Here is an 18659-nt window from a genome sequence, read left to right as displayed (position 1 = left end):
TGCTCGTCCTCCTACTATACCTACAGTAAGAGTTCAGCTTGAGCAACTAAACAGCTTGTATTTAAGGAATAATCTTTAAGAATTTAATTTCACCTCTAGATTGTCTTGTCTGGTACCATCACTTGCCACTACGGTCAAGGTATAAACAGACTGTCTTTCTCGATCTAACTCCTTCTGGACAGTAATCTCTCCCTGGAAAATGTAACAATTAGCAAAATTATGTCAATAATGTGGTCCTTTCCCATGCACATCTCCATCTGCATACTTGTAGATTTCCATAAAGACTATGTTATTATCCTTGCCAACAAAAGTTATGAGGTATATCATTCAAATAAGACAATAGCACACAGGAATATCATAGACAAAAAAAAGATATTCCTGTGTTGAATGGTAGTGTGGTGTGGTATTTCTGTTATATGGTTCTGCTGTGTGGTAATGGTTGTGTGGTACTGCTGTGTGGTAACATTGTGTGGTACTGTGTGGTAAAACTGTAATGTACAGCTGTGTGATACTGCTGAATGGTAATGCTGAATGGTACTGTGGTGTGGTATTTCTGTTATATGGTTCTGCTGTGTGGTAATGTTGTGTGGTACTGCTGTGTGGTAACGTTGTGTGGTACTGTGTGATAAAATTGTAATGTACATCTGCTGAGTGGTAATGCTGTATGGTACTGTGGTGTGGTATTTCTGTTGTGTGGTACTGCTATGTTGTAATGCTATGTGGTAATGTTGTGTGGTATTGTTGTGTGGTAATTTTGTGTGGTAATCCTGTGTGGTGATTTTTGTGTGGTATTGTCCTTTGGTATTTGTGACAAAAGAACTCAGGAATATCATAAGGTATTTACTTCCTTACTCCTGTGTTGTATTTCCTATGGTTCCGCTCTGTGGTATAACCATGAGTCACAGGATATTTTTGTAAAAGCCTGCTCCAGATGGTCACTTCATTTTGGTACAAGCCGCTCCCCAGACTCATGAAATTTTAGGACTAGATACTTACATTTTCAGGATCTATTTCAAAATCCTCTGCACCAACCCCAGCTGAAATGAAATAAGTTAATTCCCCAAAGTCGGAGTCTTTATCAGTAGCGTGCACTGTCAAGACCCACGTCTCGTTGGCCGCATCCTCAAGAAGGTTTGCTTCACTTGAAAGTGTCTCATTAAACACCGGTGGCTCATCATTAACATCAGTGATGAAGATCTGACGTGTTATTGTGGTATTCAGAGGTGGATCTCCAGAATCCTTAGCATACAATATTATAGTCAGAGAATCATTCATTTCCCTGTCAATAGGATTGTTCACACTAAGAATGCCTGGAATAAATAAGAATCAACATTCAGAAAGGATAAACTTTGGAAATAACATCAAGACAAGAGTATTGCAGTTTATGATCTGGACAAAACTGCAAGCTTAGCACCAATTATAGTTCAACTGACATTTGCTCCTATGAAAATTGATCTTTCCTGTGATAATTTAATTTTGTATATAGTGTATATACATTTGTGTTACAGTGTTTATATCTATATAAATTTATAGAATTTTGCTGATTATCTTTACTCTACTTATATCATATTACCCTTGTATAAAATTTTGATAGGGGGTCTACATTTTACAAGCTTTGCTTTTTTAGTAGGCCCCTCCACTTTTTTTCATTTCATTGGTACGTTTTTTTTTCATTTCATCGTCAAAATGATTTATTACGAATTGTACTTTGATGATTTGTGGAATATGAATATATCAATAAATAAATAAATGAATTTCTTGGAAACGTAACATAAGATTTAGGTTAAGTGTGTCTGTCATGTCATGAGTAAACATCTACTTTAGATAAGAGTCATAAGCATTCACATATTTTCTAAAACTTTATTAAGAGACTTGAGACTGCCCTTAGTATTTCTCACAAACAATCAAAGTGATTGTCTGTCAAGTTTCTAACAAACCTGTGTCAGGATCAATCCTCACAAGGCCATCAGCATCATCCAGAAGCCCATAGATGACCCTGCCGTTCTCTCCAGCATCTATGTCATCAGCGAGAATATCCACAGAGATTACCATGCCCACCTGTTCAGTCTCTGGAGTAGTGAAGCTATCTGGGAGCTCGATAAACTCGGGAGGATTGTCGTTGACGTCCAACACTGTGATCACAAGTTCGGCTGGAGGTATGGAATAGAGGTTGGGGTTTTCAGCAATTCATCAGTTAAGATTCAAGATTATAAGGATCCATAAAATAAATCTCCATCTCAAAGAACTTAATGATGTAGCTTTAATGGTGGCAGCAGTGGGATAAACAGGCTATACTAACAGTATACCATATTGATGAAAGGTGAAGCATGTGTTAGAAAAATGTATGAGGTAGCAAACCACCTATAAACATGATTGACTATAGGAACACAAGCATCCATCAATGTGTGGAAACACATAGTCATTCAGGATTAATGATTAACACAATCTCATTATAATATTACAATACACTTTCTTACGAGGCGCCGTGAAATATACTGTAGCATTTTGTAAACAGATGTCTGAACCACTGGTTATTTCAAGCATGGTGTTGTGTGTTGGTGTTTGATGGGGTGCCTAAATCAGGATGCTGGACTGAACTCCATACATATTTTAGGTATAGAAAATGAAACTTGTTGCATTACTGACAACCCAACATGAAGTGATGTTGATCTGAACATGACCCTTACTTTAAGTTGCGTGCTCCTTGTCCCCCCCCCCCCACCAACATGCATTATTGAATTTCGTTGATAAAGTGGCCCACGCTTTTGATAATTGCTCACACCTAGTCGGCATTTTTCTGGACTTCTCCAAGGCCTTCGACACCATTAACCATGATATTTTATTACATAAACTTTCTCATTATGGGGTGCGAGGGAAGGCCTTGGAGTGGTTCAGAAGCTACTTGTCTGATAGACGTCAATTTGTATCTTTGAATGGTCATGCATCCAACATGCAATCTATTAATTGTGGAGTCCCGCAAGGCAGTTTGTTAGGCCCGTTATTATTTATCATCTATATTAATGACTTTTGTAAATCATCTGATGTCCTTTCGTTTATACTCTTTGCAGACGATTCCAATATATTTTATTCCTATAAAAATCCATATACCTTAGTAAATACTATTAATAATGAACTTTTAAAAGTCACAGAATGGATAAGATCCAACAAATTGTCTCTTAATCTACTTACAACTAAATATATGCTATTTAGCAATTCCATTGATACACTTCCGATGGACATTGTTTTAGATGACACTAATTTAGAAAGTGTCACATTCATAAAATTTCTCGGTGTTACGGTTGATAATAAGCTTTCCTGGAAATACCACATAGATTGTACTTGTAAGATTATTTCGCGAAATATTGGCATTATCAATAAATTGAAATATCATTTTTCGTCGTCATCACTTTTAATGCTATATTCTTCTTTAATCCTACCTTACTTGAATTATGGGATACTTGCCTGGGGCAGCACCCATCAAACCATTTTAGATAGACTGTTATTACTGCAAAAAAAGTCCCTTCGTATTATTCATAATTCAGCTTTTCGTTCACACACTGACCCACTATTTTTTGACAGCAAATTGCTGAAGATAAGCGACCTATACTTATTTCATTTAGGGCAATTTAAATTTAAATTTAACAAAAATATCCTTCCACGTGTATTTGATTCTATGTTTCCTCTTAATCGGTCTTTTCATAATTACCCTACGAGGCAATCTAACAAATTTTATTTACCCCATTTTAGAACTTTATTGGCAAAGAGTACATTTATGTTCAATGGCCCTAGTTTTTGGAACTCCCTCGACAATAACATAAAAAACAGCCCTTCCATACATTCTTTTAAAAAAAAACTGAAAGACTTCTTACTTAAATCCTACCGAGGTCTTCATTACTAATTCCCGCTCGTTACCACCCTCTCTCAGACATCAAATTATTTTTATTAGTCTTTATCATCTTGTTTTATTCTCTAATTTCGGTCGCAATTCGTCCTGTTTCTATTTATGTTTATTTCTCCTTTTGTCGTCCTGTTCTTGTTCTTGTTTTTTTTTCTTCATGGTATTTTAGTCTTTATTAGTTTTGTCTTGTTCTGTGGGTTATCTTGTTCTTTTTAATCTATTCAGTAATTCTCCGTAGGCAAATAGCAACCATTGCTTCTCTCTCCCCCCTCTTTCTTTTTCTCTCTCTCTCCTCTTTTCTCTTCCTTGAGGGAGGTTCACATTATACAAGCTTTGCTTTTGAGTGAATCTCCTATTTTCACAGATACCTTTTTTTTCTATTTGAATTATATATTATAATTTGTCTACGAAATGCACCACATTTTGTATATATCTTTATATGTTAATTATCATGGATGTTTTTTACTATGATTATAATGACAATGATTTGTATCGAAAATATTTGTTACAATGTATGAAAACGATTTGTATCAATATGTTATTTCTGTTGGAAATAAATCTGAATCTGAAAAAACCAACACCTATGTTTATATCTTTGCTTAAAGCCATGATATATTACTTGTGTGAATTATTCGGTGCATTTGCTTGCTTAAATCTGCAAACATAGCAGGGCTACAAAAAAATGCTTTAATGAAATTAAGCATCTTAGTAACCTGAGTCAGTCTGATCTCCCATTGCGTTTAAATCCTTGACCCCTACGGTGACGTCAAAACGTTGAACAGTTTCTCGATCAAGCTCTGTCCGGACAAAGACCTCGCCCGTCCCACTGACCACTCCAAATTGGCTTGAAAAGTTAGTTTCTACCATCTTGCTATTCTCATCATACCCTATGACCGTTGAAATGGAAAAGCTCAGATCTGCATTGGTATCTGGGTCTGAGGCTTCCAGAGTGATTAGAACTGCGCAGTCATCAGATCCAGTAGGGCTATCACAAAATGTAGCACCTGTAAAGAGAAAATGATCAGTGGATTGGGGAGTGATTCATGAAGCATATTGTTAATGAAAGTCATTGACCAATATGCTTTCAGCCAATCACATGCAAGGATTTCAGTAGCTTATAACAACCAACAATGGAAAATTGCTGACAAACGGCTTCATGAAATGTCACTGCCATTGCAGGTACTGGGAGGAGGGAGAGGAGTTCATCTACCTTCAAATCTAAATGATGAACACATAATAGTCATAACACTGACTGGATTATGTAAAATAAACATTGAAATAATGTACTCAGACAGCATGTTGAATGGCATCTTCATTTCAGTGTATAAATACATATACTTCATACATTGTTGCATATAGGCAATACATTGAAAATGCAGAGTTTCGGATTGCAAGTATAAGGCTACTAATACAAAATATGCAAGCCAGCAAAACAAGCAAGCTAAGAATCATCAATATTGTAATCAATAGATAATTATAATTCTGTTATAGATCAAATAGCCATTTTTTTTTAAAGCAGTTTAATGAAATCAATATGGAAAAATACAAACAATATGATTTTACTAAAAATAGACAGAAACTGTTTATTTTCTATTCATTTATACTTATTTTTTCATTTTCAATTTTTTATTTATTTATTTATCTGTTTTCGTTTTATTTTATTTTCCTTTATTTATTCATTTTCAATGTTATTTTTTTATTTTGTTTATTAAATTAATTGTTATTATCATTTTTTTATTGGGGGGGTCAGCCCTTCCACCCCCTCCCTTCGATCAGAAGGGCAGTGAATACATACTCTCATTGACTGACAACGAAGAAGGTGAGGTTGTATTAAACACTGGACTTTCATCATTCACATCCACTACTGCTATCAAAACTTGGCAGGAGTCTTGTCTGGATGTGTCCTCCCGATCCGTAGCAGTCACGGTGAGGTTGTACGTCATCTGTACCTCGTAATCCACGGTCCCACCTAGTGTAATTATTCCCTCCTGATTCACCAGAAATGGACTGGCTTCTTCTATTGTGTACAGCACAGCCAGGCTGTCGACGTCAGCATCAACTGCTGTGACGTTGGCCACTTTCGCTGTAAATAAAGAGAATATTCCATTGATCCATTAAATCTTTATTGTAATCTTATCCCTTTGATATGTTATAGTTTAGACATACATTTCTAGCCGATTGCCTTTGTTTCACTCAATTTTCTATAATGCCATAATTATTTCATTGTTCAGTGATTTTATCAGTGAATAAATTATACAATTAGTAGTTTTATCATTAGTAACTGTTCCCTTTTGATAACTTAAAATATTTTAGTTTGATTCATATTATCATTTAAGAAACAATATTTCTTTATTTATGTTACTAAGTATTGTTATCTTTGACTTAGATTTTGACTTTATTTTCATGTATTATATGATTTATGTTGTTTTTTACGTTTTCATCAGGTCTTTGATGAAAAACAGTATTATGCTGATCTTTTGTTCTAATAAATAAATAAATACCTTAGGTTTGCATAGTAAATCTTCTAGTGCGTAAATTTACAACAACAAAATCTTATCAACACAATATCTCATGCTGTGTACGGCACAACAAAGCTGTCAACATTACATCAAATGCAGTCGATTTTATAACAAATTAGAAAATGAGAAAAATATATAAAACCGTACTATACTCAAACAACCCATTAAGAGTGATTTTAACACTTGTGAAATGACATCAGAAAACTTACTTCCAAAAGCAGCATTCTCTGCAACTTCTGCAGTGTAAACATCCTCCAAGAATAATGGATCATTGTCGTTCACATCCTACAAGAGCAAGAGAAAAAGACCAACAACAAAAATTGAAAAAAAATATTATTGCTTCAAATGTTCCCATTAACATCAGTCACATTCAAGCATTCTCAGAAACCTCTGCTTCATCCTACCATGAAATTTAGATATGAACTCATGAATGGCTTTTGCTCATAATGGGCCCTTAATGAGCAACTCCAAGGAGAAAACTGACCATGACATCAATTCAGGTCAGGTTTAAGATATCAAACTAAAACCATATCTCATTAGTTCAGTCAGCTATAATTATATATTGACTGGCCTTGAGGGGAACATCAAATATATTGCCAGCAAAAGAATCATATTGGCCCGAGTCTTTAGACGAGGGCAATATGGGTCATTTAAGGGCAATATATTTGATGTTCCCCGAAAGAAGAGCCAGTCAATATTTTTATTATCATCCAAATCAGATATCTAGAGCAAAAATCATGATAATGGGGATATTTCTTTTAAAAATAAAGTTCTATTGTGTCATGTTAATATTGGTCTAGGCTCTGCACTTTACCATTATGACATACTTGCAAGCGCTCGGATCCAGCGTTGTCTTTATTATGACGTATACTGTTGGTGCGCGGATCCTTATGAAGCGTATCTGTTTATACGCATCCACAAATGCCCGGATGTGAGACCAGGGAAAATACAAAGGTATATTTTGCGTCGTCTCTGCATACAAAGTAAATACGCACATTGAGACCGAGGAAAATACAAACAATATACCTATATACCCTTCCCGATATTCAGAAAATGTAGGGCAATACGGTTTTGTAAATGACCAGCTCAGATGTCTGATACGGGTGATAATTGTTTTTAGTTTTGATTCTTTGGCTATTCTCTGTCTCAATCTCTACACCTCCTTTCAATTTTTGAAATTATAAGCACCCTGTTGCTTTTATTAAAATGACAGGTTTTTTTTTTTACTTTCTAGGTTTTTTTTCAAATATTCAATGTTAGTGAACTATGATTAATCAAGACAGTTTATTTGATTTCAACCTTTTTATAGCGTATTTGAAAATCAATTTAGATATTTGTTTCACTTTATCACTTATGATTGTAATGAATGCTGTTTGAATTACATATATCAAATTTTGACACCTTTTGTATTGCATGTACTTAAATAGGCAGAATAAATAAAATCATTGGAAATCCATGAAAACGGTATTTGTGATAAAAATAATCTGATATTTTACTGTTGTATATAGAAAAACCTGTTAGAATTATTCCATGCTATCATTGTATAAATGTTCATGTCAACTGAATGAAGTTTATTCATAAATTCAAATTCAAACTCAAATTCAAAAAAGTCTGGAGTAAATATAGAGAATTGATTGCTTACCTCAATTGCTATAATCACATCAGTGGTGCCATTCAACGGAGGTGATCCACTATCCGTTGCCATTACCAACAATTCATAGGTTGCAGCTTCTGTTTCACGATCTATACTAGCATTCCTAAATATCATCCCAGAGGTGGAATCAATATCAAACTTTCCATCCTCATTCCCGCTCTCAATGGAGTAGGTCAAAACCCTGTTCACTTCATAGCTATCCGCATCTGTTGCCTGCAACCGTAAGACAATACATTACATTAAACACAGTGGCCCATATTCGGAAGTCTGTTTTAACTTAAAGGAGCATTTCTGTGCTAACATTGAGGGAAACCAAACATACAAAAATGTTGCTTACACTGTAGATTCCATATGTTTGCTGCATTTCTTTCTTTTTTTCATGCTTGGTAATGTAAACAATTAGAATTTCAATTTCTAGTCAATTGCCGCTAACATAAATTAAATACCGATTATAAAGTATTTGTGTCACGCTAAGCTTCCATTGTAAAACCACGGATCTACCATAGATCCTGGTTTAGAGTAATACTTAATAAAGTATTCAACTCACCACAACCTGTAGAATTTGACGCTCTTGTTCACCCAAGTCATCTAAATTATATTCAGGAATGGTAACAGAGTAGTCTTCTGACTGAAAGACAGGAGCTTTATCGTTCATGTCAGTTACGGTAACATTCAGCAGAGCTGTAGACAACCTTTCTCCATCACTGACCACACATGTTAGAAAATAGACACTCAATAGCTCGGCATCAAATTCAGCATCTGCAGATACAGTTATGTTGCCATAGGAGGAATCTATGGCAAACCACCTGCAAGAGCGATTTTACAAGACTTACAATTAATTGCGAGCTACAAGCTACAATTAAAAGCTACTGAAATTGAGAAATTGTGATATGAAATGTACATGTTCACTAATTAGTATTATGATTTTGAGTTTAATAATAACACGGTAAAGCACTTTAAAAGCCTTATTAAAATTGCTATATAAATACAACATATTATTATCATATAGAATTAGAAAACAAAATAAAAGACGGCAACATCACAAAATAAGAATATATTCTTATGGATAGAGGATAATAACAACCAGCAATAAGGAGACTGAAGTGTATGCCTCAGAACATTTAGAAGATTGAATTATGACACCCTGACTTTGCTGTTACCACAGGAGAAATGACACTTACCCGTTGTTGTAGCCTAGAAGTTCATAGTTCAAGTCAGAGTCCTTATCAGCATCTGTAGCCTAAAACAATAAAATGAAACATGATAGACAATAATCTTTAAATGGTTTGAGAAGAAAGTTCTAATATCTCATCAGTTTTATAGTTTGCATTAACACAGTTCATGAAATATCTCAGTTCTTAGTGCCCAATTCATATCTATACCCACAATATGAAAATAATCTAGCAAGAATATTTCAATGATATTGATGCAGATGTTGAAAATTTTCAAAGTTTTTATTCTTGAACTATATGCTCTGAAAAGCTAAAACACAAAAGATTTAAAATGTAGCAATCATAAAAGAGGCTTATGCCAGGAGTCCACTAGTGGCTCAAACTGCTTCCCAACTCATGACGAAAAACCTCCATTTGAGAACACTATACCCCAGTTTCTTTTTCACCAATTCTCTTCTCCAAGTACTATAAGCCCGAACTGCCCCCAGCAAGCAATTTAAGTATCAAAACACCTGTTTCTTGACCTCGGTTCGAAGATAACAGGACAGCCCAGCACATACAGTCACAGCAGGGGGCCACACACGATGGATTGCAATGTGTCTAAGAGCCTGCTATGGAGTTCCGTGTATACACGCGGTGAAGTACAACTTTTTTCTTCTTTCTTCTTTTCTTCCTTCCTTCCTTCCTTCCTTCCTTCCTTTCTTTCTTTCTTTCTTTCTTTCTTTCCTTCTTTCTTTCTGTCTGGCTGTTTTTTTTTCCGAACGTTAGGACTGTATCAATGCGCGAGTGAACGGCATGCATCCCATATTTTCTTGCTGGACGGACAGAAACTATGGGATGCATCGCAGCGCTGAGGGCGGTGCCTGCATGCAAAGCAAATTGTAATTTTTATTCGCTTATTTTCCTTATTTTGAGGTCGATTTTCTTCGTTCGAAATTGAAAAAGGACTAGTATTGGATGTCTGAATACAATATGCCTTTGGAAACGTGATTAAATATCGAATACAATAATTTCATTCCGGAGGTCCTTCTACAGGCAGAGAAGTCTTACGTAATAGCACAGCTGTTGTTTATCATTTTGTCCTTGGCTTTACTGGCGTGTGGAGGTGAAATTGAGACAATGAGGATTACCTGGCCAAGATGGGTTTATCGGGGCTTGGAAATGTTCAAATGAAAAATGAGAGTTTCAAATGAAAAATGGGGTCTAAAACCGCAGTTTGCGATCCGAACTGCGGTGACGCCTCAAATGGAGTATTTTCGTAATGCTGGCACATGGAGGTGCGTAACAGCGCCTAAAATTAATTTGGTGCCATTATGCACCTCCACGCACCAGTTGGGAGGCAGGTTGAGCCACTGCACGCCACTATGCACCTTATTGGCAACATTAGGCGCCACAGCCACTTTGCACTGGGGCCAACTGGCACTAGCCCAGTGAACTCCTGGCACTAAATGCCTGAATGGTAGATATTTTCACTAATAATAGTGATAATTATCATTTGCTTCTAAAAAGGACAGTTTTTAGACCTCCCAACCTATTAAACCGGAAAATATGGATGATTTCTGCATGAAGAAATGGGAGACCTGATACATGTATTCCTAATAGGATTGTTCAATTTATCAAGAAAAACAGGAAACTATAATAGTAATTCAAGAGCTCAGAATGGCCCAAATGCATAATATTTCCTCCAAATTAAGAATGGTTGAGAATTTTGCAGATAAACTCATAGCTTTTTAAATAAAGCTAATCAAGGTGCACTCCTTAAATTGGCAAGACAATGGAAACAATAAAATCCCTAAATCCATGAATATTATGGTTCATCCAGTAAACTTGAAATATCAAACAGATAAAAATCTTTTACTGGAAATTTTTGAAAATTGTAAAGTTGAAATTCACAATTCTCTGTAGTCGCGACATTTCACCAACCACTGTCGGCTATACATCAGGCAAACAAAATCTTTTTATAATGCAAATTGGCAACATTAAAGATAAATTCCAGTAGTTGCAGTAAACACTGATTTCACAAGAAAGTCTGTAAAGCAAGGCTTAATTGTCACTATATCATCGAGGATCTAGATCTGGTTCAGTTACATAATCTGAACTTTGTGAAATCTTGAAATCTATGCCGAAAAATGTTCACACTGAAGATCATCAACACAGATAAGCGCACGTGGGACAGTGTATTATTATTGCTTTGAATGTCAGCCCGGCGCTTGACCCTAATCCCATGCTTATTTGCTAATTTCTCAGCAATTACACAATTTCTTCCAGAATCCTTTGGCACATATTTTTTATTTATACAAACAGACACTTTGGTGGTCATTTCATTGGATTCTGTACGAACTCATTTTGAAATCGTTACCACAACTGGCATTTATCTTTAAATGCAACATTTAATAATTGCAATTCTGACTCATGTTACATCCATATTTGAGTTTTTTTATTCAAACTATGATGGGATATGGACTCCAAGATCTTGAGGGATAGTGTCCAAAACAAATGGAGAAAGTTATGTCACTATCTTACCTCCAGCTGGATAACAAAGGTGCCCTCAGGGGAGTTCTCTGGTAAGGCTATATCATACTGATCTTGACTGAATGTTGGAGTGTTGTCATTGATGTTTGTCAAGATCACTACAGCTGTGATATCACTGGAGTTCTGAGTCTCAGAGTCTGAAGCTTTTATCTGAAAAAAAATTTAATAAAATTTCAAAATTGGATATAAAACTAAAATCCTCGCAGAAATTAGACAATTGAATTTATAGAAGTCTAGAACAATTCGATGGAGCAATTATGTAAAGTACATGTTTGTCCGTCTACCCGATTGAGATTGCTCAATCGGTAGAGCGGGGAGTACGGATTCCGGTGACCTGGGTTTGATTCCCATTTGGTGCACTAGTGGCCTTTGGTAAGGCATTAATCCTCATTATCCCAGGGCAAGTCAAATATATTGCTGTACACATGCGTGACAAAAAAAAACATGTTCAAAGGGGTGTTTTTTCAGTTTTGGACACGGACCGCGCGTGCACTCGTTATAGGGTATTTAAAAACAATGATTTTTCCCAAACAAAGTGGTTTTGAAAGACTGGTCAATAGTCAAATTGCAGGGTCAAACGTATTTAAAGCATTTTTTACCAAAGCTTTATTTTTTACGACTAGCCAAACGTGTTTAGGGTATGTTTTTTCCCAAAGCTTTTTCCTCCTCCTTTCTGAAAAGTATTTGGGCCCGAGGCAAAACTTGTTTATTGGTCATATTGTCATAAGTCATAAGCTGAATTGAAAATTGGCACACCATAATCTACTCTTACTCATAAAAAAATCAAGCAATAGAGCTTTCACATAACTAATTACAAGCAGAAGGAAAAAATTATATTAATTTTTTTCAGGTGATGAATGAGATTTTTTTCCACGAGACATTTCCATACAGGTTGATTCATTTCCTGAATCAGGTGGTGAACACACGATTTGATGAATGTGAAATCTCACATAAGATTTAGTCCCCCTCATTCAATCCCCATTTCATATAGATTTTTCTTACATGCTATTTAAGACGCGTGTCTACAGGGACATGTTTACAGGTGTGACCTCTAAATCTCCCGTTTATGACCAAGAGGGGGCCCTACTTGTAATTGTCTGGCAAACTTCTGGAAAGGCTACAAAGGGCCTAATAATAATACCAACATGCTTATATAGCGCATATCACTGCCAAATGCGTCCCTATGCACTTAATTGGATCTTATTACCCTGGCTCTAGCGCTGCAGCCTTTTACAGCGCCATATGGCATTTCAAGGAATAAATTCCTGCCAGGTACCCATTTACCTCACCTGGGTCGAGTGCATCACAATGTGGATGAATTTCTTGCCGAAGGAAATTACGCCATGGCTGGGATTCGAACCCAAGACCCTTTGTTTCAAAGTCCAAAGACTAATCCACTGGGCCACAACGCTCCACAATTCATACAACTTTTTCTTTTAGCAAGCCAGAGTCTAATTGTTTGTTATTGGAATTAAACAGACAAATCGCTCCACCAACACATATTTCAATGAAAGGAAATCTAAAGTAGATATGAAATGAGGACATATCAAGTCTTTCATGATGCTGATCTCAAAGTTACATATGATTTTAAAAACGAAGGGCATACTCTATAAAGTGAAAAATATTGCCAATGTACATGTATAGCTTAATTTCCCCAACATTTTAACAACAATGACTGTGTTTCTACTAGGCTAGGTTTCTTTTTTTTTTGTTAATTTTTTCCAAACATTTTGCATTTAAAATAATGTGTTTAACATATTTATACAATACCAAATGAGTATGTTACATTTAGAATATGATGCAAATCAGAATGAATGTTAGACCCATATGTTCTGACAAACCTACAGTAGTTAATTTTACACTTATGTAGAATTTTTTTTCAAACAGCTCTATGAAACACAAAAGAATTCCTAACCAAACAGATGCCGAGTCTCTTTAGAATTCTGTTAGGACAAATTAATTTCATTTTTTTATTCTGAAGGTAGCAAGCACCTACATGTACAGCAGCGCTTCTCAACCTTTTCTTACTCAAGGACCACTTTGACTCTAAGATTTTTTCCAAGGCCCACCTACCAAAATTTTAAGAAAACGGCCATTTAGATGAAAAAATGTTTCATGAAATTTGAACACAAAGCTCTGAATCACACTTGAAACAAATATTTTGAGAACTAATCTGCATTCGCAAATGTCCGACAATTACATTAGAACCATCTTAGTGTGAATGTGCATGCTTTGCAACATGCATGGTACCTAAGCGTGCTCTAGTTTTGTTTTACCCGCATAGACTGATCAGACATACCATGTTCGGACAGGTTTGTGAAGCGCTGAACTACAGAACATAATTAGAAAGAGAAAAATGAATTGAAAAATACCCCATGCCAACTGTCTGTACCAGTAAACATTGATGATAATCATACTTAAAGCATACTCACATGGAATGTAATTTCGGAAATCCTTTCAAAGTCCAATGCGGTTGAATTATCGACCCTAATGTCAACCACCCCACTGTTTAAAATGGTATGTGATGCTAGATAGAATACACCTTCATCATCTTCAAGCGATATAATGATTCTCCCCGAGTCACCCTGCAATGAAGACAAATATGATATGTTTAGAAATGTTAGTTACAAGTCAAATATGATAATACTAATAATAATCAAATAAAGCATTTATGAGGCGCCAATTTATCTAGTTTCCTATTCAATGGCGCACTATATATTACCCAAGCTGTACGTAGCTCCAGCTGCTAAAGGCACTTGGTACATTTAAGGAATTAATCCTGCCAGGTACCCATTCACCTCACCTGGGTTGAGTCCAGCGCAATGTGGATAAATTTCTTGCAGAAAACCCACGCCCCTCTCATTGAAAAACGAGATTCGTAACCACTAGACCACGACACCCCCAAGTCACAAACCGTCAGAAACACTGCACTTAAAGGTCCAGCTAGTAAACAGAGGCATATAAACATCCAATCTAGTTTTAAAAGGGAATTTGATAAGAAAAGACAACAGAATAGGAAGGGGGTCTAGGAATATAGGAATATCTTCTTGTGTGTATATATGTTATAGCATATGGATAGCAGCTGTGCATGGATATGTATACTGAATATGTACTATACTGAATGTATACTGAAGTACCTGCTACACTTGAATATGTATTAGTATAGATTAAAGTATGTATGCACATGTGCAACCCCTATAACGAACTATCATCTGTGATAACTTACTGCATCATTGATAATAACCAAAGATTGAAGGTAAGGAGTATCTTGTGCCATTTGCGTCAGGACAGAAATTATGAGAGTACCATACATTAATTTCTTAAATCATTGGTGGGGCAACAATGTACTCTCAGAGCAAATAGTCATATAATAATCTGAAAAGTTGTGCATTCTGAGAAGCATATATAACCACTGAAGAAAAGAAAAACTTACTGAATCAAGATCAAAAGCCTCCAGACCAAAATCAAGTTGAGTTCCACGTGGAGAGTGTTCAGGGATGATTGTGTCAATTGGTCCTTCTTTGTTGAACGTAGGAATGTTATCATTGACATCTGAGAGACGAATGTAGATTGATGTGTTTGTATTAATCTGTGCAAATGGCTGGGAGCTATCATCTTCAATTGCCTGCAGAGTAGAAATAGAGAAGAAATAGAGTTTGCTCATTTTTTTTCAATGATCAACGATTATGATGATCCCGTTTTCTTTGATAATCAGTATAAACGGTTCATTAATTCAAAGTGAAATTTTTACATTTAGAAGATATAGTATACAACACGGGCAGATCAAGTGGGGCCCAGTTCTTTAAATCTGTAATCATTTCTCCTTTTCCACTTGTCAGATTTTCTTAAGCTGAATATATTCTTTTTTATAGTGATAACTTTTTTTCATAATTATGTTCATTTTGTTATTTTTTGTTCATTTGCTTTTATTTATTTTCTTTTTTTTTGGTGGGGGGTCTGGTCAATGTTTTTTCAACAACCATTTCTTTCACTATTTCTTGCCATTTAAGACATTTCTCTATCAAATCTTTTTACCCACAGCTTCGTGAACTAGCTACTAGACCCCTGCTTTCATGAAAACCTGGATCCGCCACCGGAGTACAGAGAGATTGAATATGACATTACCTGAACGATCAAGGTATAAAGTTGAGTTATTGGTTCCGTCTCCCGATCTAGTTCCTTCTCTACCACAATATCTCCATTTGTTTGCACAGAAAATGTGCCCTCAGCTAATATAAGAACAGAAGTGAGTAGAGATTGGATGTTTACTTTTGTCACAATGCCAATATATATATACATATAATGAACTGTTTTTTTAAGTATGTGTATGATACGTCATATGTATAATGTCTCATTTTTATACTTTTTAATGTTTGTTTGTATATTCTTGACTTTGTATATTTTTAATGGAAAATAAATGAATTCAATCAATCAATATCGCATATTTATGATATAATACCTATAAATAGCATTTCTAGTAAAAAAATACTCCACTTTGGAAAATTAATGTTGGTGAAGAATAAAAGAAAAATTAACAGAAAGGAAGAATGAAAAACTTGTTCTCAAAAAGAAGTTAGAAGTTGTGCTCAAGATCCATTTGTTAAACTGTTCGCAAGGAGCAGAACTTGGACAAGATAAGCATGAGATGCAAGGCTAAAATCAACATCTCTTGATATATCCACTTAAGGATGTTCCACAGTTAAAGTGAAATCCATGTCATTTTCACCAAACTTTGCACATAGATACTTTAGAACCTTAATATTCGAAATATGCAAAAATTAACATAGGTCCATGAGCTTGATTTTTTGCTACAGAGCTTCATAGTTCACCCAAAGTGATTTTTTTAAGAATTGCGCATTCAAAAGAATTTGGCATTTTTAGACCGCTCAAGATTACTACAATGAGTTTAAACCTCTATTACTCAGTCAAAATACATGAAAAAGTCATCAAATTTCGCAAGAGAGTTAATAATTGTACCGTTAGAATGGAGAATCTATTCATAGTGCTATTTGTTTACAATTTTAAGTTTAACAGCACTGTCGGTTCTTAAAAATGACATAAAAGATAACAAAATCCCAATCTAAAAAATGTAAAATTTCAGTAACAAACTACAAAGGTACAATAAATGCTGCACTTTATTAAAAATCCATGTCATTTTCACCAAAATTTGCAGAGTTGTAGAGGAAGGTATACCTAAGAGGTACAAACATTAAAAAAATAGGGATTCATGTACTTGTTTTTAAACTATTAGCATTTTTATTAGAGCAAATGTGCTTTTTAAAACACCAAAAATGCGCCGAATGCTTTGTATCTATGTGAAGAAAAAATCAAAACCACTCTACCATTTACTCAAACTCAGGATAATATTCGTTATTCTTGGCAGCACTGCAGAGTAAAGTATTTTGAAATTGTAGAGAATTTTTTTTAATGGTCCATGGAATAATTCCATTTTTAGCTTCATGAAATAATGCATCGGATCTGCACTTTAGGTGCAGAAGATGAGAAAAATCAGCTCATACCCGCAGATAATCAATCACCTGTTCATCCATTGTGACGTCAGCTCGCAGAGTGTAAACTATCCGCAGATCATAATGCGCACAAACATAACTGTGGAACGTCCTTAAAGCAGAATTACATGTACAATCATATCACAGAACAAATGAAGACCAATCAATAAAATATTGGCAGGGCACAAACAAACAACACTAGTAGGTATAAATAGGTAGGGAAAGAAAAGCTGGTATTTGGACATGCAAAAGGCACCAAAGAATTTTTTTTTAATATGATGGAAGGCACCGTTGCCTAAAAGTTACCATTATGGTAACTATGCTATCTAATGGTAACTGTCATGGAATCCTTGATTTTGATTGGCTTATTGATCATTACCATGGTAGTTACCATTGGATAGCAAAGATACCATAATAGAAACTTTTATGTTATGGGGCCAAGGAGGTATGCCAAGAATCAACTGGGTAAAGAATGTCAAAATTTGGAGTGGACTGTAACTAAAACATTCCCATTCATATGGTTTACCAGAAGGATCTGTTGTTGGCCCAATATTTTTTTTTTATTATCTACCTTCAGCTAACCAGTACAATAACAAGAAAGCATTATTATTGCCATAATTCATTCAGCTACATGTATTTGCTTCTATGCCCAACATGTATCTTGGGTAAATTGCTGATGCCGGGTGAATTCTAGAAGCCTAAAGACAGTATTCATGAAATGAAATGATGGATTCAAATGATCATCAAATCAATCAATTGCCAATGACTTTTGCACTCAACAAGACCATAATTTTACTACTATTACTACATATAAATGCAGATAAATCCCCATATTATTAAGGGGTATGTGTTAGTCTACCCAAGAAAACAAAATTGAAGCGACATGTAAGAAATTCAGGCAACTGGCAATTGGGTCAGAGGAAATTTTAACAGAGGCCCTCAGACTCAGGGTGGAAATGGAACAATGAATATCACACCATAAAGCAGTGATTACAGTTTCATCTTTGGGTTCGATCCTACAATGTACAACCTGTGAATTTCTTGCCAACTACTCAACCCTATAGTTGATCCTTATACCTCAGTGCATGACCCAAGTGTCTTACCATCATCAATCAAAGTGTAATTTATTGTGTTCCTGGGATTCACACCAAGATCTCCATCGTTTGCAACAACTGTTAGAACGACATCATCCTGCAAGCCAAGCAATACATCACAATAAAAATATTCATACAAATCATTTTGAATTGAGTACAAAAATAAATACATAAATAACATGAAGAATAAAGGTGCAATCCATTCCATATTAGACAATATGCTAATGCCAGATAAACCTGATTCCCAAAATGTTATAAAAAAGAAAGGTTGGCAATATAATTT

At 35.3% G+C, this 18659-nt stretch overlaps 1 protein-coding gene across 5 annotated transcripts in view; it reads right to left on the bottom strand.

The window, feature by feature from the left end:
* LOC129282092 (cadherin-23-like) overlaps window positions 1–18659 on the bottom strand; it is a 56280-nt gene that overhangs the window by 17154 nt on the left and 20467 nt on the right. For all 5 annotated transcript variants that reach the window (XM_064113508.1, XM_064113507.1, XM_064113509.1 and 2 more), the window contains 14 exons: window positions 18386–18473; window positions 15901–16004; window positions 15209–15400; window positions 14208–14360; window positions 11767–11925; window positions 9253–9311; window positions 8619–8877; window positions 8060–8284; window positions 6627–6702; window positions 5694–5981; window positions 4612–4902; window positions 1938–2150; window positions 997–1310; window positions 94–192 (listed from right to left, as the gene is read on the bottom strand). In XM_064113508.1, coding sequence (XP_063969578.1) covers window positions 94–192; window positions 997–1310; window positions 1938–2150; window positions 4612–4902; window positions 5694–5981; window positions 6627–6702; window positions 8060–8284; window positions 8619–8877; window positions 9253–9311; window positions 11767–11925; window positions 14208–14360; window positions 15209–15400; window positions 15901–16004; window positions 18386–18473 — 2520 coding nt within the window. The remainder of the gene's footprint in view (window positions 1–93; window positions 193–996; window positions 1311–1937; window positions 2151–4611; window positions 4903–5693; window positions 5982–6626; window positions 6703–8059; window positions 8285–8618; window positions 8878–9252; window positions 9312–11766; window positions 11926–14207; window positions 14361–15208; window positions 15401–15900; window positions 16005–18385; window positions 18474–18659) is intronic.

The sequence above is a fragment of the Lytechinus pictus genome, chromosome 18 (genome assembly GCF_037042905.1).
Source record: "Lytechinus pictus isolate F3 Inbred chromosome 18, Lp3.0, whole genome shotgun sequence".
In the NCBI taxonomy this organism is placed as follows: domain Eukaryota; kingdom Metazoa; phylum Echinodermata; class Echinoidea; order Temnopleuroida; family Toxopneustidae; genus Lytechinus; species Lytechinus pictus.
The sequence above is the reverse complement of the archived record's forward strand: the minus strand, read 5'-3'. Positions and strand labels throughout refer to the sequence as shown.